The 24,789-nt window shown below is 39.8% G+C and overlaps 1 protein-coding gene and 1 long non-coding RNA gene across 12 annotated transcripts in view; one reads left to right on the top strand and one right to left on the bottom strand.

Annotated features, from left to right (window-relative positions):
• Window positions 1–24,789, bottom strand: part of SWAP70 (switching B cell complex subunit SWAP70) — an 83,690-nt gene that overhangs the window by 24,206 nt on the left and 34,695 nt on the right. For 7 of the 11 annotated variants that reach the window (XR_013403195.1, XR_013403196.1, XM_015114742.3 and 4 more), the window contains 2 exon segments: window positions 13,399–13,572; window positions 1,758–1,985 (listed from right to left, as the gene is read on the bottom strand). Coding sequence is in view for 9 of the 11 variants with exons in the window: in XM_015114742.3 (XP_014970228.1) it covers window positions 1,758–1,985; window positions 13,399–13,572 (402 nt within the window). In the remaining 2 variants the exon portion in view is untranslated. 11 annotated transcript variants of the gene reach the window in all.
• Window positions 7,337–23,728, top strand: LOC144334312 (uncharacterized). Its single transcript, XR_013404027.1, has 2 exons — window positions 7,337–7,509; window positions 19,752–23,728. It is a non-coding gene; the product is annotated as an uncharacterized LOC144334312 (long non-coding RNA).

Consider the following 24,789-nt stretch of genomic DNA (forward strand, 5'->3'; position numbering starts at 1 on the left):
ATTATAGGCCAAAGCCCTTCAGGCTTGTTTAAGAATAGTTGCTACTTTTAGTATTAAATCTACAGGTGTGATAGCGCATGACAGAATATACGTATCATTAAATATATATGATATCGATTGAAGTTTCAGTTGGTTATTATACTAAGTTCTAATCATATTACATATTCAGTTTCCTAATCTTTGGACATTTAAGCAAAAGCTATCTCATACTGCAATTCTACTACAGTCACATCCTGCCATCCTAAGAGGCTGAGAATTCCACTTCAGATGGAGACCACGTCTCATACCTCTTTGTAGCACCAAAAACCTATACAAATTCAGCCTCAACGTTTATGATGTGCTCCATTAGGAAAAAAAAAAGAACAAAGACAACACTATTACCTATGGAAGAAAGAAAGGATCAAAGTAAGGGAATCCCAAATCAGTTATTATTCAATATAATAATGTAAGAAGTTTCAAAGAGTCACCAAAAAAATATAAATTGTATTTAACAAGCATCAAGCTTCATCTGCTATGCTGGGTGCTAAGAAAAAGATGACAGTCTAAGTAAGACAAAAGCAACTTTGTTACATAAAGGTATTTTTTTCTCTACAAACAGAGGCATTTTTCTGATTTTATAAAAATAATATAAAATCATATAGAAAGTCCAATAATACAGAAAGGAATAAAGAAGAAAAAAATTCACCAAAATCCCACCATCTAGAGGTGATCACTGTAAACATTTTGGCAAGCATCTTCCTGACAGCTCTACACACACACATTAACATTATCTGAAGGGGATTAAAAGGTATCTCCTGTTCAGCAATGTGGTTTTTTTTCCACTCAGCATTATGCCATGGAGATCTTTCTGGATAAATGGTTATGAATGCACACATGACAGAAAGATACTTTAAAAATACTTTGGAAATGGGCTGGGTGCGGTGGCTCACACCTGTAATGCCAGCACTTTGGGAGGCCAAGGCTAGTGGATCACAAGGTCAAAAGATCGACACCATCCTGGCCAACATGGTGAAATCCCATCTCTACCAAAAATACAAAAATTAGTTGGGCATGGTGGCACACACCTATAGTCCCAGCTACTCAGAGGCTGAGGCAGGAGAATTGTTTGAACTTAGGAGGCGGAGGTTGCAGTGAGCCAAGATCATGCCACTGCACTCCAGCCTGGTGACAGAGTGAAATTCTGTCTCAAAAAAAAAAAGTTAATATATAATAATATATGTATTCTTAACTGTACTTAAAATTCTTAACTGTACTTTAAAATTGCACCAATAATTTTTTTAAATGAAAAGCCTAATACAAGACTGGAAAAATAAGAAATTTTATTCCTATTCAAAATCAGGCCAGGCCCAGTGGCTCACACCTGTAATCCCAGCACTTTGGGAGGCCGAGGTGGGTGGATTACTTGAGGTCAGGCATTCAAGACCAGCCTGGCCAACACGGTAAAACCCCAGCTCTACTAAATATACAAAAATTAGCTGGGCATGGGAGTGCATGCCTTCAAGGAACGAGAATCCCTTGAACCCAGGAGATGGAAGTTGCAGTGAGCCAAGATCATGTCACTGCACTCCAGACTGGGCGACAGAGCAAGACTGCCTCAAAAAAAAACAAAAAAACAAAAAAACAAAAAACAAAAAACAAAAAAAACCGCAATCAGTGTAAGAAAATAAGTGACTTATACTCATCTTTGTGATAAAAATATTAATTTTAAAATGTCAAATTCTAAAGATGAGAAAAAAATACAGTAACAGAATTCTTACCTGTTTTAACACATCTAATATAAGTTCATTAAAGACTTCATTAATTGCCATAGACACAGTCTGCCGATCCATGCCTTTGCTAAACTGTCCATTTCCAATAAGCTCAATAAGTTCCCACGCAGAAAGGCCATTTTTACTGTCATCAAAGTTGATTTTATAATGTTCAAATTGTTCTTGCTGCCAGCCTCCTCCCATAGCTTCTGTAAGCTTCTTAAGCAGGTATTCAATCTATATAAAGAATGTGAAAGGAACAATTATTTCCTAGTTAAAAAAAACTTTTTAACATAGTTATGTATTTATGTTATAAACACTGATATGTTCAACTTAGGAAATACTCTTTACCATTCCAGAAATGCCTATCTTTAAAGAGTCTCCTAAAATACAGGGAGAAGAGTATAAATAAATGCCACTGTTCTGTATTAGTGCAGAATAAGTAAAGTAATCAAAAACTGATAACCCTCTAATAGTGCAGTATATTTGTATGCAGAGCTAAAACAAACTGAACATATATGAGAATATACAAACGAATTAATGTGATCCAATTACTCTGTTAAATATTTCAATATATCAGAACATTAGTCTTACTGAACATATAAGTGCTAAATTAAACATATCAAAGTAATACGTACAAGTTATCGATCAATTTACAAACTTTCCACATAAGCCAATTATTCAAAATTCATGCTGCTTCCTCCCACTGGAACACTACAATGTTGTAAATAATGGTGGAATACCTAGCCTGAGCAGGAAAAGCTTACTAAATCCTAAAACATCATACTTTTTGTAGAAAATACTGCTATTGAAATAACAGCAGTTAGGCCAGGAGTGGTGGCTCACGCCTATAATCCCAACTCTTTGGGAGGCCAAAGCAGGAGGATCGCTTGAAGCATGGAGTTCAAGACCAGCCTGGTCAACATGGTGAAACCCCATCTCTACTAAAAATACAAAAAAGTTAGCCAGGCATGTGGCACACACCTGTAATCCCAGCTACTCAGGTGGCTGACGCATGAGAAACGCTTGAACCTAAGGCAGAGGTTGCAGTGAGCGGAGATCGTGCCACTGCCCTCCAGCCTGGGCAACTGAGCAAGACTCTTGTTTAAAAAAAAAAAAATAGTAAAGAAAGAAATAACAGCAGTTAAACAAAACAATAAGGCAGTAAAACTGAATGAGAATTGATACCTCTTATCTTCTGGAAAGCCCAAATATCCTATAGTGCTCTCAAACTCAACATACGTACAAAAATAAATGAATCTTCTCTACCTTCCAAATGGCTTCCCCCTTCTATTATTGATTTCCATTAGGAAATAACACCATTCACACATCCATGTCGGGATTCTTGCTCCCCACCCTCCACATCAAACCAATGACAAAATCCTGCTGTTTTATTTCCCCAAATGAGCTCCCTAATAAGTTTGAAAACTGTGGGTTACGGCCCACTATGAAGTCAACTTAGTGGGTAGCAACAGCATTTTTTTTTTTTTTAAATGGAATGAAAAACATGTGAGTTCATCCACAATAAAGAAACAGTGTTTTGTGATAAGTTTTGCTTTGAGTGTGTATGCATGCTGGGTCATGATATAAAATGTTTATCTTCCTAGGGGTTGCAGTGATAATAAAATTTAAAACTTTGTCCCAGGCAGCTCTGAACTCTGTCACTCCTACACAATCTGCTTTTGGTCAGGCCTCCTGGTTGGTATCCTTACCTCCAGGTCGCCCCCTTTTATATATATTCTGCCAGAGGGATTTTTCTAAAACACAAGCCAGAGCCTGACACTCCCCTCTTTAAGCCCTGCCCTGGCTCCCGATCACCTCAAAGACAGAGGTCAAGCTCCTCTGCATCCCTTGGTGATCATCCCCCAGCCTGCTTTCTCAAACATGTCCCACCTCAGACTTTACACTCCACCAATACCGCCAATATCACAGATCAGGGGGCACAAACTTTTACTGTAAAGGGTTGACCAGTAAATATTTAAGCTTTGTGCCTCCCTATCACGTGTTTTTCCTTGATTTTGTTTTTTTACAACCCTTTAGAAATATAAAAACTATTCTTAGCACACGTGCCATGCAAATACAGGCTGTGGGCTGGATTTAGCCAGCAAGCTATAGTTTGCCACCACTTGCCATAGATTATAAGTAGTTTACCCTCTTACCATACTTTCCTTATGCTTTATGTCATTCCCCACTCTGTCTTCTCTGTCTAGAATACCTTTTCCCACCTCTCGACCCAGCTAATTGGTATTTATTCAAGTCCTACATCCTCTAGAATATTCCTACTCAAAATGAAGTATGCGGGCCAGCGACATCAGCACCACCTGGAAGCTTGTTAGAAATGAAGACTGTCAGACCAACCAAAGGACCAAAAATGAGAATCCATATTTTAACAAACACCCCTAGTACTTCCATATGCACACTGAAGTTTTGAGAAGCACTGCTGCTTTAGCAAACCTGCTCTGACCAACCCTAACCCAGGTCACATGTTCCTTTTCTAGGTCACTGCACTTAGCGTATTTACACTCATTTGTTTTTCTATGATTTTCTGTATTCCTTGTAGGAGGAACCACGTCCCACTCATCTTTAATCCCCAAAACTCAGCGTGGTACCTCAGAGTTCAACTAGTGTTTGCTAATCTGAAATTAGCTAAGCTAAGCCTCAATTTTCTCTTCTATGAAATGGGCATAATAATACTTACAGAAATGCTGTGGGGTGAAATGAGGCAAATATGGAGCAATTTGCACAATGCCCATCACATAGCAGGTACTCCACTAATGTTGCTTCCCTTCTACACTGAGTGAAATACTATCCAACCGTTCAAAATTACATTTAAAGAAAGCATTTATGAAACAAAAGAAAGTGAAGAATGCAAAACTAAATTTACCTATGATTTCTACTGCACAAAGACTATGTAATTATTTTGACAAATATTTGTCAAAATATTTTAATATATAAAAATATATTAATATATTAAAAATATTATAATATAATAAAATATAATAATAAACCAGAAATAGTAGGTTTAATTTGTTACTATAGGATCATGAGTTATTTTTTTTTTCTTCTTTGCATTTCCAATAATTTAGTTATAATGTTTTTTGTAAAATAACATATTTTAACAGAAAAATAGACATGCATGTTTGCAAGGGCATATACATTCACAAAATATCCCAAGTTCAAAAAATATCAAGAGAAGCCAGGTGTGGTGGCTCACGCCTGTAATCTCTTTGGGAAGCGGAGACAGGAGGATCACTTGAGGCCAGGAATTCAAGATCAGCCTAGGCAATATGGCAAGATCTCATCTCTAGAGAAAAATTAAAAAGTTAGCCAGGTGTGGTGGTACACGCCTGTAGTCTCAGCTACTCAGGAGGCTAAAAAGGGAAGATTGCTTGAGCCAAGGAATTTGAGGTTACAGTGAGCTATGATCACAACACTGCACTTGAGCTTGGGCAACAGGGCAAGGCCCTATCTCATTAAAAAAGTACATACATACATACCTATATATATATATATATGTCTACTGATTTAATTTGGTGAGATGTTGCAAGCTCTTTTAGGACAAAGATTTATCTTACACCCTAAAAACAGCACATGGTAAGTGTTCACCAAAATTTACTTGTTGGAGAAAAACACAATTAGATCTTTCCTTTCTCTTGTTGGAGATATGTCATCTACTTTTAAACTTATCAGATATTATCAGGTTTTCCTTGGCTCTTTAAAGAGAAGTAACAGGGATAGGCAGAGGAAGAGAAAAAAAGAAAATGTTCAGAAAAAGAGGGAAAAGGGAAGAGGAAAGGAGAAAAGGGGACAGAAAAGAGAAAGGTATAAAAAGATTAAGAGATTGAAGGCCAGGCGTGGTGGTTCATGCCTGTCATCCCAGCACTTTGGGAGGCTGAGGTGGGCAGATCACCTGAGGCCAGGAGTTCCAGACCAGCCTGGCCAACATGGCAAAACCCCATCTCTACTAAAAATACAAAAATTAGCTGGGTGTGGTGGCACACACCTGTAATCCCAGCTCGTCGGGAGGCTGAGGTAGGAGAACCGCTTGAACTCGGGAGGCACAGATTGCAGTGAGCCAAGATCGTGCCACTGCACTCCAGCCTGGGAGACAGAACTAGACTTCATCTTTTAAAAATAAATAAATAAATAAGAAGAGATTGAAGAGATAAAAGCAAGAAAAAGAGAGTCAAAAAGGACATTAAGGTAAACAATTGCTCAAGGTAAAATAATCAGTAGCATTAACAGGTACAGAAATTCAATCTCCCTAAGGCAGCAAAAAGAAGGGCCCAGGCTGGCAGATTACAACTTAGGGTAAAAGGAGTACAGGCACAAGTCGAAGTTTCAGTAGCAAGGCAAAGGAAGCACATGTGTATAGCCACATGTGTGTGCAGGATGACTACACGTGGGCGAGACAAGATGGTGGAGCCGACTGACCATGTCCTGGCAGAAGTCAAGAATCAGTCTTAGCTCTTCCTCACCTACCTCTTACCGAACCCAAGCCATTCACACTCCAAGCTTCAGTTTCCTCTTCAAAATCAGATGACTTTTTATGTTTGTAATTCAGAAAGCACCTATTAGCAGCAAACTCAGCTCTAGAAGTAGCTTGCCAGGTTCATCCTGAACCTTTCTGAAGGTGCCCTCCCAAGCTTTATGAAACTGTCATTAGCACCCAGCTTCGATATGCTCAGCATTCCCAGTGTCTGTGCCAGACAACTAATCTAGATTCGTTTCCTGCTGACTTTCAACACAATCATATACTTACCATAACCAAATAACTTAAGGGCCTTTTGATTCATTATATGGGGCCAAGGAGAGACAAACATTACCATTCTCCACTATTCAATTATACTAAATAATAAATCACGTGTTGCCGTTTTAGTCTCTAGTGGCCTGCATCAATTCTAAGAGCTCATTCAGTTTCAGGAAGCAGCTGACTTCCTCCTTCCAAGCAAGTTTCACCAAAAATAACAAAGAATAAACTTTCAAGATACATGTGATTTTTGAGGCCTTCAGTTCCAAAATTTATTTTATTAAAAATTCTTTATAATCATTAATAAGGGGCATTTTATTGGCTTAATAGGTTTTATTTTATTTAGGGTCTCTTAAAACTATTTCAGGTTCAATTTTTAACTGCATCAAGGCAATTCTTCCAAATAAGTACACAAGAGACACATCCTGTTTTGTTCCTGGTTCTGTGAGAAACGAATACTAAATAAAAACTATACTTTGCAGGCACATATTTCCAGGAATATATTCTTACAAAAATTATGGAACCAACTCAAATGGGGACACACTATTTCTTACATCTGTGTGACAGAAACATCTTAACTTCACTATGTAAGTCACTTAAATATTTATTTAACAGACTTGACACTACTTTCTGAGTAACAGGAAACTGAATCAAAAGCAAACATTAACTCTTTTTTTTTTTTTTTGAGATAGAGTCTCGCTCTGTTGCCCAGTGGCACTATCTCGGCTCACTGCAACCTCCACCTCCTGGGTTCAAGCAATTCTCCTGCCTCAACCTCCCAAATAGCTGGGATTACAGGCATGAGCCACCACACCTGGCTAACTGCCATGGTTCTATCTTTTTTTTTTTTTTTTTTTTGAGACAGGGTCTCATTCTGTCACCCAGGCTGGAGGCAGTGGTGTGATCTTGGCTCACTGCAGCCTTGACCTCCCAGGCGAAAGCGATCTTCCCACTTCAGCACCCCTGCCTGGCTAGTTTTTTATATTTTTTGCAGAGACGGGGTTTCACCATGTTGCCCAGGCTGGTCTCGAATTCCTGAGCTCAAGTGATCAGCCTGCCTCGGCCTCCCAAAGTTCTGGGATTACATGTGTGCACCACTGCACCCAGCTGACAATTGTATCTTTTTTTTTTTGGATTCAGTGTCTCGCTCTGTCCCCCATGCTGGAGTGCTGGAGTGTTGGAGTGCAGGAGTGCAGTGGCACGATCACAGCTACTACAATGTCCGCCTCCTGGGTGATCCTCCTACCTTAGCCTCCCAAGTAGCTAAGACTTCAGGCATGTGCCACTGTGCCGAGATAATTTTTGTATTTTTTGTAGAGACGAGGTTTCACCATGTTGCCCAGGCCGGTCTCAAACTTCCAAGCTCAAGCAATCCTCCCGCCTCAGCCTCTCAAAGATTGCAGGCATGAGCCACTGAGCCAGGCTGGTTATATCCTACATTGTATTAATTAAGGCTTAAAAAAAAAAATCTTCCTTAAAAAACACTCTAGACTTAAACAAAATGCAAATGATCATTACGGTAAGTGGATTATTGGAAACAAATATTACTTTAAATTTATAAGCCTAAAAACTATTGATAAGATAACAAGTTAAACCCAGCTATATGTTCATGAAAAATTAAGACATTATACTACAGAATTTATTTTTTAAATATATCTGTTTTCACATTAAATTTTATTAAAATCTGTAAGTCTACAATCAGTCCAAATATAGTTTTTGAAGTGTTATTATTCAGAAAGGAAGCAAAAGCTAACAGAGAATGTATTTTTCATAATATAGCATGACCGTGAGTTTGCAGTGCTTGGTCAAAGGCCAGGTGATAGGCTAAGAGCTCCATAAATACAAATCCATGTGTTTAACCTCAGGAGGGTAGTTCAGCAGCTAGACAAAGCAATCTCACATAAATCTACTCCAATGATCCCTTCTTTCCCCACACAAGCACTCCTGGCCCCAGAGGAAAATCTGTAAAACTAACTCAAATTCTACTTCTAACAAGAAGAAATGCTGAGAGAGTAAAAGCTGTCAAAGCACAGAGTGAGTCCAAACAGTAACACGACAAGGTATGCTGCCTGGCTATTCTAACAAATCAAAGAAAGTCTGTTCATTTCTCAAATGAAATTAACTTGATTTGAAAGAGAATCAAGACATTTCTGTTAGCCTGCAAAGGCGAAGATAAACATGCCAGGAGCCTTGGCTGGGCTCTGGCCTACAGAAACACACATCAAGGTCCATGTGGGTCCCAATTCTTCGGGACACCTGCAGCACAAATCTTTCAAGTTCTTAGGCAGAGTAGTCAGAAAACTGATGCTGACTGGCTCCCTTCACAGCCTGTGGCTCAATGGTGATTTAAAGCCATTGACATGTCATCCACATTAAGCAAGTGCCACCTAAGGCAATAAAAATACTCATTAATTTCTAATTCTGAAATCAGGACAAGGTCACTTTCAAGTCCACCAAATATTTTAGTGATGGAAAAAAAACAAAACATCAAAGGTAAAAGACCCACCCCACATTCAGTTTTTTGAAGAAAACACAATTAATTGTGGAACACAGTATAACTACAAAATGTTTTAAAATACTATAAATTTTTTTCTTTTTGAGACAAGGTCTGGCTCTATCTCCCAGGCTACAGTGCAGTGGCATGATGTCTGCTCACTGCAAGCTCCACCTCCCAGGCTCAAACCACCCTTTCAGACTCAAGCCATCCTCCCACCTAAGCCTCCCAAGTGGCTGGGACAACAGGTGCACACCACCATGCCCAGCTAATTTTTGTATTTTTTTGTAGACATGGGGTTTTACCAGTTTTACCATGTTGCCCAGGCTAGTCTTGAACTCATGAGCTCAAGCAGTCTGCTCGCCTCAGCCTCCCAAAGTGCTGGGATTATAGGCTTCAGCCAATGTACCTAGTCTAAAATACTGTGAATTTTATTTGCACAGTTCTTTCAAGCAGCAGCTAGGTTTTAAAATCACCACTGGTATATCTTTTCTACAGACATTCCCTCTATACACCTCTGTATTAAGCTAGACAATTTCCTTGGACAAAAATTTCATAGCATGTTTTATTTTTCATTTCCTTTTTAACATACATATACGATTACATCATTATTGTTATTAAGCACTAAGAAACTGTTCCCACCACTACAGTGAAACCAATGAGCACCTAATTGTTAAATCCAAGGGCAACTTCTCACTTACCATTGTCTAATTTTTGCATAGCATCTAATGCCAGTAACTACTTTTGTGCTTCTTAAAACTTTGTGTTTCTTAGACATCTATGACTCACCACTCTCCCAGTTCTCCTACCTCACAGCCTGTTCAATTCAGCTTCCTTTGCCAAACTACTTCCTCTTTCTGCTACAGAAATGGTCCCAAGGTTCCATCCTTGGCACTCACGTCTCCAACTACAGTCTTCCTCCCTGATCTAACCTACTCCTTTGGTTTTCCCATCTCTGTCTCCAGCCCTGGCCTCTCACAAGTTCTAGATAAACACTTCTAGTGCACAGCTCCACACGAGTGTTCCACCTAAAATCCCAAATGTACCAAACTCACCATCATGCAATATGTCCCAAATTTGTTCATCGTCCTACCATTCATTCACACACACCCCTTTTAGTGAGCAGCTACCATAGGTCCAGGCACTTTATTTAATGTTTCACATACATCAATTTTTTCAATCCTCACAGAGTCCAATGAAGAAAGTAGTTATCCCCATTTTACAGATGGGGAACTCCAAACAGAGAGAACATGAGTAATTTGTCACACAGCTAATAAGTGGTAGAGTTGGGTTTCAAACCAGTCAGTCTGATTTCAGAGACCATGCTTTAAACAAATATACTACATTACTCCCCAGTTGCCCAGGCCTGAAACTTGTCTCTACTTCCCCACAGCCAGGCACTATATGCTTGGTCCTGTGACCTCTAGGTTCTTCCCGTCTGGCCTTCTTTTCCATTCTCACTATATATATATATATTTTTTGAGATGGAGTCTCGCTCTGTCGCCCAGGGTGGAGTGCAGTGGGCGGATCTCAGCTCACTGCAAGCTCCGCCTCCTGAGTTTACGCCATTCTCCTGCCTCAGCCTCCCGAGTAGCTGGGACTACAGGCGCCCGCCACCTCGCCCGGCTAGTTTTTTTTGTATTTTTTTAGTAGAGACGGGGTTTCACCGGGTTAGCCAGGATGGTCTTGATCTCCTGACCTTGTGATCTGCCCATCTCGGCCTCCCAAAGTGCTGGGATTACAGGCTTGAGCCACCACGCCCGGCCTCTCACTGTATTTTAGTCCTCAATGCCACTTAGCTTCTTCTCACCGCCCATGTCTCCATATTTCGTCTATTCACCTATCACTCTCTTCCTCAAAAATCATCAGCGGCTCATCTTTTCACACTGCCTACAGGATAAAGTCAAAACTCTCCAGCTTCGTCTACCACCTGTCTTCTTCACAGTCATCATGTTCCAGTGAGAAAGGACATGTATCATTCTTTTTTGACTGCCCAGCATTTAACCCTTTTCTTATGTCTGGGGAAATCCCTACCTGCCAATGTAGAAGCTGAAAATGCAAATGTATCCTTTCCAAGACTCCTTTGCAGCTAGTGCAAGGTGCCTGACCTAGGCCATGCCAATTAGATACATCATACCCTGATGGTAATTGGGAAGTGGGCACTATGGAGAACTCTCCCTCGTAGGAAGAACAGTTGCAAGAAGATTTGAGTTCTGGGGCAGTGATATGGTTTGGCTGTGTCCCTACCCAAATCTCACCTTGAATTCCCAGGTGTTGTGAGAGGGACCCGGTGGGAGGTAATTGAATCATGGGGGCAAGTCTTTCCTGTGCTGTTCTCGTAATAGCGAATAAGTCTCATGAGATCTGATGGTTTTATAAAGGAGAGTTTCCCTGCACAAGCTCTCTTCTCTCGTCTGCCACCACGTGGGACATGCTTTCACCTTCTGCCATGATTGTGAACCCTCCCCAGCCACGTGGAACTGTGTGTTCATTAAACCTCTTTCTTATATAAATTGCCCAGTCTTGGGTATGTCTTTATCAGCAGCATGAAAATGGACTAACACAGGCAGCAATCAGCGTCCAGGACCAGATGTATTCCGTGGTATAAGTGCAACACCCATCCTCTGGTGGCAGCAGCATTTTCCTTGTGGTTCCTCACTGAAGTGGCCAGTACAGTAAATAGAACAGACCAAATGGCATAGCCTCCACACCTGTTGTTTAAGCCATCATGATGATTCTGTAAGCTATCCAGTATCCCTTTTAAAAATTCCCTTTTAGGCCCTGCACAGTAGCTCATGCCTGTAATCCCAGCACTTTGGGAGGCTGAGGTAAAGGGATCACTTGAGGCCAGGAGTTTGATACCAGGCTGGGCAACATGGCAAGACCCCATCACTACAAAAAAAATTTTTTTTAATTAGCTGAATGTGGTGATGTATGCCTATAGTCCCGGCTATTCAGTAGGCTGAGACAGGAGGATCCCGTGAGCCCAAGAGGTTGAGAAAGGAGTGAGTCATGATTGCACCACTGCACTCCAGCCAGGGCAACAGAGTAAGACCCCGTCTCTTAAAAAAAAAAAAAAAAAGGCCAGATGTGGTGGCAGGCACCTGTAATCACAGCTACTTGGAGGGGTGGAGAATCATTTGAACCCAGGAAGTGGAGGTTGCAGTAAGCCAAGATTGCGCCATTGCACTCCAGCCTGGGCAGTAAGAGCGAAACCCTGTCTCAAAAAAAAAAAAATTCCCCTTTTGGCTTGAATCAGCCAGTGTGGCTGTTTCTAAGTAAGCATCCTGACTGGCAACTCAGTCAAGCTGGCTACCTCCCTCAGTCCTTTTAGAACATGCCCTTTGCTTCCCTGACTCATAAAACACTGCCCACTGATGCTTCCATCCAGAATTCTCCTCTGCCTTCACTATTGTTCAAAATCTTTCCCACCCTTTAAGGCCTTGGTACGGCCTTTCTGAAGGGCAACTTTGCCTTGTTCATCTAATACCCTGAAAGTGTGCATTTCTTAGGACTCAAAATTCCCCTGCTGGAAGTTTATCCAAAGAAAATAAGCAGACTAGTATGCAAAAATGTATGTAATAAGAGTAGTCACAAGAGTTACTGAGTACATATTAAGTGCCAGTCATTAAGCTAAATCCTTTAAATGCAGAACTTCACAACCCTTAGAGTAAACACTGTAATTAGCTTTATTTCACAGATGAGAAAATGAAGACTTGCAGGTTAAATCATTTGTCCAAGGTTAAGGGATTATAGATGACTTCTTTTTAAGTGTGGGGACTACAGCTGATTTTAATTGTGCATATTAATCTTTTCTAAATTTTCTACTATAATAACCATGTATTAACATGTGTCACTTTTTAGGACAGTAAGATAACACAGAAGCCTTACTCCTATTAGTTTTTTCCTTTGGAAGCGTAGGGAAAATAACAAAACAAGCATTCTGTTTATTTTACTTTGAAAGGTATGGAAAGTCATCACCCTGGGCTTTGAAACAAGAATAGTATTTGCTCACACAAAACAGCCCTGAAAACAACATTCTGGATCTTATGTGTTTCCCATGTACCAGCACTCAGTAGTTACATTTTGTCAATATGCAAGTAGAATTAAAATTATGTTGTGACTTGTACAGAATATTCTTTGAACATGAGGATAGATTCACTTATCATCATAGTCATTTAGAGAGGAAGAGACCCACTTTCCCTGCAAACCTCCAGGGGTATTACATGCCCCAAATTACTACATTTGGAAGGCTTTTCTATATTCAAGCTGCTTTGCCTCTGATCCAAAAACACTAGTCAAGGATCTCCTTCCATATCTATGCTGAATTAACAGAAAAAATACCAAGCCAGGTCTATTAAATGCTAAAATGACCAAGTAAAAACTCCCCAAGCCACACCCCTTACCTCTTCTGACACAATAATTAGTGGATACTTGTCCTCAGATAAAAAGTTGAAAATAACCCATACTTTAAATGCATCTTCTTCTGTAATGAGCAGGGGATTCTTTGTGAGGTTTTTTTTGACACAGAGGGTCCAACACATCCTATTGAATTCAATCTTGTCAAAGTTGTCTTGGACCTAAAAAGGAATAAGGAAAAACTCCAACAAATCAGTCCGATATAAGCAGTATATAAGGCAAGTAAAATAGAAAGACAAAGCCTCCTTTGGCTCCCATTTTAATCACTCCAATTAACCAACAGCCATATCCTACATATTTGCTTTAGATATTACACTTTCAGTGGTTCAATTAAGATGTTACATTTAGCATGACACTGAACCAACATCTGTCCATATCACTCCCTTGGCACATAAAATACTGACCTCTCAAATAGTTACTGTTTCATGTGTATACACTATCTTCCTATTAATAAATAGACTACCAATCCTAGCACTGACCTCTCAAATAGTTACTGTTTCATGTGTATACACTATCTTCCTATTAATAAATAAACTACCAATCCTAGCACATAGAATAAACTGAGAATGTCAATTACTCAGTATGAGCCAAGTACAGGTACCTTATCTTTACATATACAGTCAAAGAAGAGGCTGGACACGGTGGCTCATGCCCGTAATCCCAGCACTTTGGGAGGCCAAGGCAGGTGGATCACCTGAGGTCAGGAGTTTGAGACCAACCTGACAAACATGGAGAAACCCCATCTCTAGTGAAAATACAAAAATTAGCCAGGCATGGTGGCGCAGGCCTGAACCTGGGAGGCGGAGGTTGCAGTGAGCTGAGATAGCGCCATTGCACTCCAGCCTGGGCAACAAGAGCGAAACTCCATCTCAAAAAAAAAAAAGAGGAAGAAGATACCTTCTTTTGTGGAAAATTATTTAACTGAAATTCTAGAACAGCAATCCTGCGATTCATTCATTTGTTCACGTATCCAGTGTTCCCTCAGCATCTACTACGAGCCAAGTACTATGCTATAAACTAAGGATACAAAGATGAAGAACTAGGTCTGTGCTCTTAAAATGTTCACAGTTTATTAGGGAAAACAGATATGTAAATAAATTTTAATATAATTGTGTATAATTTAACAGTGTATAATTCAACAGAATTGTTCACTCATTTGACAAATAAAATTTAGATCCTAATTATTATTTGCCAAAGACAGTACAAAAATACTCAACATAATACTGGCCTGTTCCCAAGGAATGTAAAGACAATTACAGCAGAGTGTGACAAGTACTGCAATAGAGATAAGCAGAGGATTTTGTGGGAGCACTGAGGAGCTAACACAATCTTGAGATCTGGGGAAAGATTCACAGAAAGAGTGCCAGGACAACAGAGCTGAGTTCTCAAGGAGCATCAAGAGTCAAACAGATCAAGAATGGGATAAAGAGTATTCCAGGTAGAAGAGAATGTGAGAAAGCCCCGAAGTGGAGGCAAGCATAGTCAGTTTGGAAGAACTGTGAGTATTTAATGAGGCACCTGGTGCTGGAGGGTGGTATAATCAAGGCTCTTCATAAGTGCAAGTAACAGAAACCACCTCGGGTGGAATTTATTGGAAAAACAATGGGTAACCTCACAGATCTAATGCAAAGGCTAGAAAAATCTAGGCTCTGAAATTAGGCTGGTATCAAGGTAGAGTAGGCAGCCAGAACTGCAGCTGAACCACTCATGGGAACAGTCCGGTGGAGACACCACTACCTGTATAACATGAGAGCACTCTCACTATTACCACTGCTACCACTGCCCCGTCCATGATCTTCTGTGTCACTCACTGCAGATTCGAAGTTCTATTGGCTGAGCCTGGGTCACATTCCTGTGCTCTAGCTGCCAAGGAGCAGGGAAAAAATCAGTACCTGAACTTTCCAGATGTTGAGGTGTGAGACAGGTCCTGTTCCCCACCACAACTCTGTAGAATTTCCCAAATGTAAGAAAAAAGTTCAGATGCTAAACAGACAGACAGACAGACACACACACACACACACACACACACACACACACACACACACACACAAAGGTAAATTTCCACTACATGGGACACAGTGAAAGACGAGCCAGTGAGGTAGGTGAAGACCAGATCATTAAGAGATTTATCATTCATGTTAAGGAGTTAGGCCTTTATCTGGACTGAAAAAATTGAAGGTAGTAACAAATACACTCTTCATTTTAAAAGCCACATTCTGTACCAGTGCAGTGCCTCACTCCTGTAGTCCCAGCACTAGGGGAGGCTGATGCAAGAGAATTGCTTAAGGCTAGAAGTTTGAGACCAGCCTGGGCAATATAGCAAGACCTCATCTCTATTTATTTTTTAAATTAATATAAACAATGTTAAAAAAATAAAAATAAAAAATAGGCCAGGCACAGTGGCTCATGCCTATGTAATCTCAGCACTTTGGGAGGCCAAAGCATAAAGACTGCTTGAGCCCAGGAGTTTGAGACCAGCCTGGGCAACATAGAGAGACCCCGTATCTACAAATAATAATTTTTAAAATTAGCTGAGCACGACAGTGCATGCCTGTGGTCCCAGCTACTCAGGAAGCTGAGGCAGGAGGATTGCTTGTACCCAGGAGGTCAAGACTGCAGTGAGCCATGATCATGCCACTGCACTCCAGCCTTGGAGACAGGGCAAGACACTTTCTCAAAAAAAAAAAAAAAATTTTTTTTTTGAAAATAAAAAAAAAAAAAGCCATATCCTGGAATAGCATAGAAGATATACTAGAGGAGGCAGGCATGGGCAGCAGAATAATATCACCAAAGCATTTCTTTTTAGAAAGATATGAACAAAGCATTTTGTTTACTCTATGAAAGAAGTCACCAACTGTCTGCAGGCAGAAGTTTCACCTGATCTCTAATTTTATTTTGTAGTTGGCAAACTAGTCCTCCAGGAGTAGAAAGAGCTCCTTTGTGTTCTGCCTTTAGCACTTTGCCTCAGTCTAACACCATTTCCCATGGCCCCATCAAAAACAATTGATCCCATCGAGGGAAAGCAGCAGCAGCAGCAGAAGCAGCAATTGCTGCTGCTTTTCTTTTTTGGCTTATCACTATCACCTTGAAGACTTACTATATGCTAGGCATTTTATATGTGATTTCTAATCTCTAGAGTTAGAAAAAAAATTTCTAACTTAAATTTTGTATTAGTCCTATAAGGTTAATTACTGCCCCTATTTTACAGATCAGAAAATAAAGGTTCCAAAACACTGAGCATCCTTGAACAACATAGGTTTGAACTTCAAGGGTCCACTTAAATGTGGATTGGATTTTCTTCTGCCTTTGCCACCACTGAGACAGCAAGACCAACAACTTCTGCCTCTTCCTCAGCCTACTCAATAAGAAGACAATGAGGATAAAGACCTTTATGATGATCTACTTCCACTGAATGAATAGTAGATATATTTGCTCTTCCTTATGAACTTCTTAATAACATTTTTTCTTTAGCCTACTTTATCATAAGAATAACTGTACATAATACATTTTACATTAAAATATGTACTAATCAACTGTTTATGTTATTGGTAAGCCTTCCAGTCAACAGTAGGCTATAAGAAGATAAGTTCTGGGGGAGTCAAAAGCTATCCTTCGAGGCCAGGCACAGTGGCTCATGCCTGTAATTCCAGCACTTTGGGAGGCCAAGGCGGGTGGATCGCTTGAGTTCAGGAGTTTGAGATCAGCCTGAGCAACATGGTGAAAGCCCGTCTCTATCAAAAATTCAAAAAATCAGCCAGGAGGCTGAGGGTGGGGGGAGATCGCATCACTACACTCCAGCCTAGGTGACAAAGTGAGAGACTCTGTCTCAAAAAAAAGTTATACTTGGATTTTCAACTGTGTGAGTTCAAGGGTCAACTGTACATTTACAAACTTCACATGGCTAGTAAATATCAAAACCAAAGTTTAAACTCAAGCTCAGCAGGGTGTGGTGGCTCACGGCTATAATTCCAATGCTTTGTGAGGCTGAGGTGGGAGGACTGCTTGAGATCGGGAGCTCGAGACCAATATGGGCAATATAGTGACATCCTTTTTCTACAAAAAAAATTTTTTTTTTAATTAGCTGAGCATGTTGGCACGTGCCTGTAGCCCCAGCTACTCAGGAGACTGAGGCAGGAGGATCACTTGAGCCTGGGAGGCGGAGGCTGCAATAAAGGCAAGACTGTGCTGCTGCACTCCAGCCTGGGCGACAGAGTGAGACTCTGTCTGAGGAAGAAAAAAAAATCCAGCCTGGGCAACATAGTGAGACTTCTGTCTCTGAAGAAAAACATTTTTTAATTAGTAGGGTATGGTGGTTTGTGCCTATAGTCCTAGCTTGTCAGGAGGCTGAGGTGGGAGTATCGTTTGAGCCCAGAAATTCACGGCTGTAGTGAGCTGTCATCATGCCACTGTACAAATCCACACTCTAGCCTGGGTGACAAAGCGCAACTCTGTCTCAAATGCCAGCTCTTCCCACCATCCCAAATTGCTTGTAGAACTCAGTAGGTGGAGGTCATCTATGGGATGAACGCCATCTACGCAGAACATTTCCAAGGCCACTACCACCAACTCTTATCTATCCACACCCCACAAAACACTAAGTGGAAGATATGTCACACAGGGGAAATGACATGTGCACAAAAGCTGATAGCCTTGCTCTGAGAACAAGAAGTGATTCTATGTGGATTATGTGGTGAATCATAGGGTTCCTGAGGGGAAGTGGCTAGATATACAGCTGGAAAAGCAAACATAAGACCAAATCACAAAGGGCTTCATAATTTTAAGAAATAGCCTGTAGGAAAACAGTTCAAGGATTTTAGAACAAAATACATAAAGAACTCCTACAATTCAATAACAGAAAAACAAATAAGCGAATTTTAAAATGGACAAAGAAATTATTCAACACGTCTCCAAAGATATACAAACGACCAACAAGCATATGCGAAGATGCTCAACATCACTTATGATCGGGGAAATGCAAATCAAAACACAATGTGGTATCACCTCACACCTGTTAGAATGGTCACTATCAAAAAAACAGAAAATAACAAGTGTTATTAGGATGTGGAGAAATCTGAACACTTGCACACTGTTGGTGGGATTGTAACATGGTGCAGCTGCTATGGAAAACAGTGTGGAAGTTCCTCAAAAAGTTAAAAATAGAATGACCATATGATCTAGCAACCCCACTTCTGGGTATGTATCCAAAAGAACTGAAAACAGGACCTTAATGAGACATTTGCACACCTATACCCACAACAGCATAATTCACAATAGCCAAGATGTGGAAGCAAACTAAATATCCATCCAAGGATGAATGGATAAAGAAAATGTGATATACACTGGGTGCAGTGTACACTTCTTGGGAGAGAGGTGCACCAAAATCTCAGAAGTTACCACTAAATAGCTTATCTATATAACAAGAAAACCACCTGTTCCCCCAAAACTATTAAAAGTTTTAAAAAGTAAAAAAAAAAAAAAAAAAATTTTTTTAAAGAAAATGAGGGCCAGGCCCAGTGGCTCACGCCTGTAATCCCAACACTTTGGGAGGCCAAGACGGGTGGATCACTTGAAGTCAGGAGTTCGAGACCAGCCTGGCCAACATGGTGAAACCTCGTCTCTACAAAAAATACAAAAATTAGCCGGGCATGGTGGCAGGCACCTGTAATCCCAGCTACTCGAGAGGCTGAGTCACTTGAACCCCAGAGGCAGAGGCTACAGTGAGCCAAGACTGCACCACTACACTCCAGCCTGGACAACAGGGCAAGACTCTGCCTCAAAAAAAAAAAAAAAAAAAAAAAAGAAAATGTGTTATATATATAAAATGGAGTATTATTCAGCCTTAAAAAAAGAAGGAAATCCTGTCATACATTACAATAGGGAAGAACCCTGAGGACACCATGTTAAGTGAAATAAGCCAATCAAAAAAAGACAAATACAGCATGATTCTACTTATAATAAAGTAATCAAACACACTTTAAAAAGATAGTAGAATGGTGATTGCCAGGAACAGGGGGGAAAGGAAAAAAATGTGTTGTTCAAAAGGTATAGAGTTTCAGTTATGCAAGATAAAAAAAGTTGTTGTTGTACTTTTTTTTGTAAAGTTGTTGTACTTTCTGTTGTAAAGATCTGTTGTACAACAATGTGCATACAATTAAAAATACTGTACTATACCCTTAAAACTGTTAAGAGGATAAATTTACATTATATATTTTTACCAGTTTTTTTAAGTACAAAATCCATAGTTTTCATAGAAAATAGTGCATAAAGCATTAGTATTCAAGTGTTTTCACACAAGGTATAATGTCAAACAAAATAAGGAAATTCAATCTTGGGTTTCCAGAATTTCATATATCATAAATTATACCAAATGGTTTTCAAGGTTCTAAGAACAAGAATAAAGAAATATATGTGAAAGAATCTTGCTAAAGAAGAAAAACGCTTCCTTCCTGTAGGAGATAGGTAAAAATAAAGAAAAAAAAAGGAAGAAAAATGCTGCAAAGTATTTATTATTAAATTATATGATGTACTGACCATATACACAGCTGTAACAACAAAAAAACGAGTTCTTTATGTGTTAATGTGAAATAATCACCAAGATATGACATGAAGGTACACAACACAAAGAATTATACAATGTCCAGTGAAAAACGCAAGTCACAAAATACTATATAGAACATGATCCTATTTTTATGTCTCCAGAGTAAAAATTAATCATACATTAAGATATACATATATGACAAAACTTTTTTCTAATGTGAGAGGAAAATGCACATAAAATTCAGGATGGTGGCTTCCTCTTGGGAGGAGGCAGGGAAATGAAAAAAGAGAAGAGCAAAGGGGTTGAGGCAACAACATTAGTGATGTGTTTCCCAAAATGAGTGGTAGGTTCACAGATGTTCACTTTATTATGCTTTATAATTTTCATATATCCTACAAATATTCTTTTGTATATATCATATTATAAAATAAATAAAAAGACAAAATGGGGGAAAAAAAACAAGTGCTGATCAATGTATACAGATCACCAAGTGTACACAGATCACCAGTATATACAGATCACCAAGTGTATACAGATCAACCATTTGTGTACAAAGGGGAAAGAACAGATCATCTTTGCTGTTTGTATAAGGTGTAGCAATGTCTGCATCAATATGTCTTTGAGCTGAACTGCAGCTCGAAACTCTTATTCTAGATCCTGTCTTTTACTGTGTATCTATGGATATGCAAATATGTGTTACCTGTCTACTATAGGTCAGTCAGCATCTGGTATGGGAGGAGTCCCACATAAAATAAGACATATGTACTCTCTAAGGAGCTTCTAGTGCAGGGAGGAAGACAGACTAACAGTTATGTGCAAATGCTCTAATAAAGGGGAATACAGGGAACTCTAGCATCTAATTCAGCAGGGCACAGTGGTTCATGCCTGTAATCTCAGCACTTTGGGAGGCCAAGGCAGGCAGATGACTTGAGGCCAGGAGTTCGAGACCAGCCTGGCCAACATGGTGAAACCCCGTCTCTACTAAAAATACAAATTACCCAGGCGTGGTAGCTCGCACCTGTAATCTCAGCTACTCGGGAGGCTGAGGCACGAGAATCACTTGAACCCGGGAAGTGGAGGTTGCAGTGAGCTGAGATCATACCACTGCACTCCAGCCTGGGCAACACAGAAAGACTGTCTCAAAGAAAAAAAAGAGAGAGAGAGAAGATGGACGTTCTCTTTCCTTGCCTAATGCAGCCATGGCTCGTGGTCCCAAGAAGCATATGAAGCAGGTAGCAGCTCCAAAGCATTGGATGCTGGATAAATTGACCAGTGTGTTTGCACAGTGAGGCCATATATACACACAGTAAGGCCATAAATATATATATGGTCTCTCTATATATCAGTAAACAGAATTATGCCTGTTATTAAAATATTATAGACCATACTGGGAAATTAACAGAAATCCAGAATTTGGATAGGGATGATGGCCACACAACATAATAAATACACTCACAACCATTTTACTGTACACTTTAAAATGGTAAGTTTTATGTTATGTGAATTCTATCTCAATGTTTTTATACTTTCATAAGACCATTTAAACCAGAGCAAAAGTCCAAGAGCCAAGAAAATGGAGAAAGTAAAATGGTAGGCTCTTCTCATATAACTACATATACATTTCTAACCTCAAACTCTTTCCTGAGTCCCAGTTCTATATTTTATTACAACTCACATGAAATCATAAATTCTTTGAAATCAAAGGCCATATCTTATTTAGCTTTGTATCCCCTCTGCCTGGTTTGCAGTATTAATTTGCTCATTCATTCATTCAAATCATTGTGTGTGTTTACGAGGTATCAGTTACTCTGCTAAGAGTTGGATAACAGTGAACCAGTTCTTGCTGTCACAGAACTTATACTCTGGAGAGGGAATCAGATACCAAACAATACAGCACACACAACAACCCAACCACTAGTAAGTGCTATAGAGGAAAAGCACAGGCTGCTGTGGGAAACACATTACAGGAGAGCTGGTTAGCTCTGGGAAGGGTGGGTGCTACCAGGAGAAACCTCCCTGAGGAAGTGACAATCAAGTTCAGAGCTAAAGGATGAACAAAAATTCTCTGCATTTGATGGGCGGAGTTGGCCTTACAACACAGGAAGCAGCATGTCTGAAGGTTCTGAGGCAGGAAGGGTCTTGGTAACCTGAGGTACAGAGAAAAGGCCAACATGGTTGCACTAAAGTGAACAACCCACATGTCTAACAACTGATGAACTGAATATGTAAACAAAGCATGGTATATCCATAACGGAATGTTATTCAGCCATAAAAAGGAATGAAGTACTGTTACAGGATACAACGTGGATGAACCTTGAAAACATTACGCTAAGTGAAAGAAGCCAGATACAAAAGGCTGCCTATTGTATGATTCTACTAATATTGTATGTCCAGAATAGGCAAATACATACAGATAGAAAGTAGATTTGCACTTGCATAGAGCTATAGGGGAGAGGGGGTGATTGCTAAGTGGGTATGAGATTTTGGGGGCAGCAGTGAGATGAAAATATTCTAAAATCAATTGTGGTAATGATTATAGTGAATGAACAAAAAAAACCACTAACTGGTACATGTTAAATAGACTAATTGTATGGTATGTGATTTATATCTCAATAAAACTGCTATTTTAAAAAACAATATATCTTTACAGCACGTGACTCATATTGTTGGCCAAAGTGTTCATCAGTATAAAGTCATTCACGTTTCTTAGCATGAAACCCCTTTATTTCCTCAAAAGTTTATAGTCCTCTATAGTTTCACAAATGTAATGAAAATGTAGAGTCCAACTTGGTCATTGCACCAAATTAAAACTATGTAACTTTCAGTCAGGTGCAGTGGCTCATACCCATAATCCCAGCACTCCGGGAGGACAAGGCAAGAGGATCACTTGAGCCCAGGAGTTCAAGACCAGCCTGGACAACATAGTGAGATCTCTACAAAAAAAAAAAAGTTAAAAATTAGCCAGGCATGGTGGTGCACACCTGTAATTCCAGCTATTCCCCAAGCTACTTGGGAGGCTAAGGTGGGAGGATCTCTCGAGACCAGCAGGGCAAGGTTGCAGTGAGCCACAATCATGTCGCTGCACTCCAGCCTGGGCAACAGAGCAAGACCTTATCTCAGAAAACAAAAAAACAAAACAAAACAAAGAAAATGCACACTATGTAACTATGTAACTTTCAAACAACAATGAACGAAAACATAACACAGGCTAAAGGGCAATAAAAAAGAACCACACGAAAGCACAGGTTTGAGTGTTTAAAGAACAGTACCACTTCCGATTAAATGACGTTGTTAGGCACACATCTGAAGTGCTTTCAGCGCTGACAGGATAGTCATTTAATTAACAGCAGAAACTTGAAACAACACTTTATACAAGAATTATAAGTGACATATGAACAATGAGAAAGTACACCAACGGGAAAAGCATAAATGTTAGACTAGAGAAACACAATGCAGAGGCAGCTAGGCTCTAGAGGATAGACATACTGAACTGAAATGTCTCTGTTTTTCTTTTGTGTATGTTTCCAAAAAAACAAAAACAAAAAGGCTTCTGTTGGAAAGCACCAGATTCCCCAACTGGAGCTTGGCATACTGCCAATGTATTAATGATTTTAATCATACAGCCCAAACCAAGCCTTAATATGAGAATCAGAGAAAATAACTGATAAGATTTGGACTAGCAAGCCTAATCAGCCATTAAATCTCATGGAAGAATTAGACTGCCTTAAAAATATGCTGAAGGAAAACTAGTTTTTTACATACTTTATTGTTACTAACTAGAAGGTAGTAATATACCACTTTCTTCAATTATTCACTGTCAGATAATTCAGCAATAGTGTCTCTCTGTCTAAAAAAAAAAAAACAAACAAAAAAAAGAAAAAAAAAACAAAACCCACAAGTTTCTTTCTAGATGTTTAAAGAACATTCCTTTACTAAAAAATGATTTTTTTGTTTGTTTGTTTGTTTTTATAGACAAGGTCTTACTTTGTTGTCCAGGCTGCTCTAGAACTCCTGGGCTCAGGTGATCCTCCTGCCTCAGCTTCCCAAAGTGCTGAGATTATGGGCATAACCTACGACGCCCAGCCAAGAAGGAATTCAAAAATTTAACATTTGGGGCCAGGCGTGGTGGCTCATGCCTATAATCCCAGCACTTTGGGAGGCTGAGGCGGGCGGATCACCTGAGGTCAGGAGTTCGAGACCAGCCTGGCCAACATGGTGAAACCCCGTCTCTACTAAAAATACAAAAATAAGCCGGACGTGGTGGTGGCATGTGCCCGTAATCCCAGCTACTCAGGAGGCTAAGGCAGGAAAATCGCTTGAACTCAGGAGGCAGAGGTTGCAGCGAGCCAAGATCACGCCATCGCACTCCAGCCTGGGGAACAAGAGTGAGACTTCGTCTAAAAACAAAAGTTAACATTTGGAAGGATAAAATACTTGGTAAAGGAATAACAGACAGGTTATCATTTGAGGTCTCAGGAAAGCTGCAAATTAATTCTATCGATGTAAAAGAACAAAGTAAATACAAAAACCAACCATAAAAAATTACTTTTTGGGAAGTTTCAATATAATTTAACTCTTGGTACCAACCTCCTCAGAATAATTCTCCCAGGCAAAGGCAGAAAGCCCCTAAAACAACCTGGGAAAAAAAAAAAAAAAAAAAACGAAAAAACTGACCAAAATGAATACTAAGGAACACCACACACTAAGACAAGAGAATCACCTTAAAACAACTTGAGACAGAACAGAAGAAAACTGCATGAAAGCTGAGCTACTTTGAGGTAATCAAAATGGCTTTTAAACAACTTTACCCCTTCCTGCCTTCGACCAAGATTTCCCCTAT

This window comes from Macaca mulatta, chromosome 14 (genome assembly GCF_049350105.2).
Source record: "Macaca mulatta isolate MMU2019108-1 chromosome 14, T2T-MMU8v2.0, whole genome shotgun sequence".
In the NCBI taxonomy this organism is placed as follows: Eukaryota; Metazoa; Chordata; class Mammalia; order Primates; family Cercopithecidae; genus Macaca; species Macaca mulatta.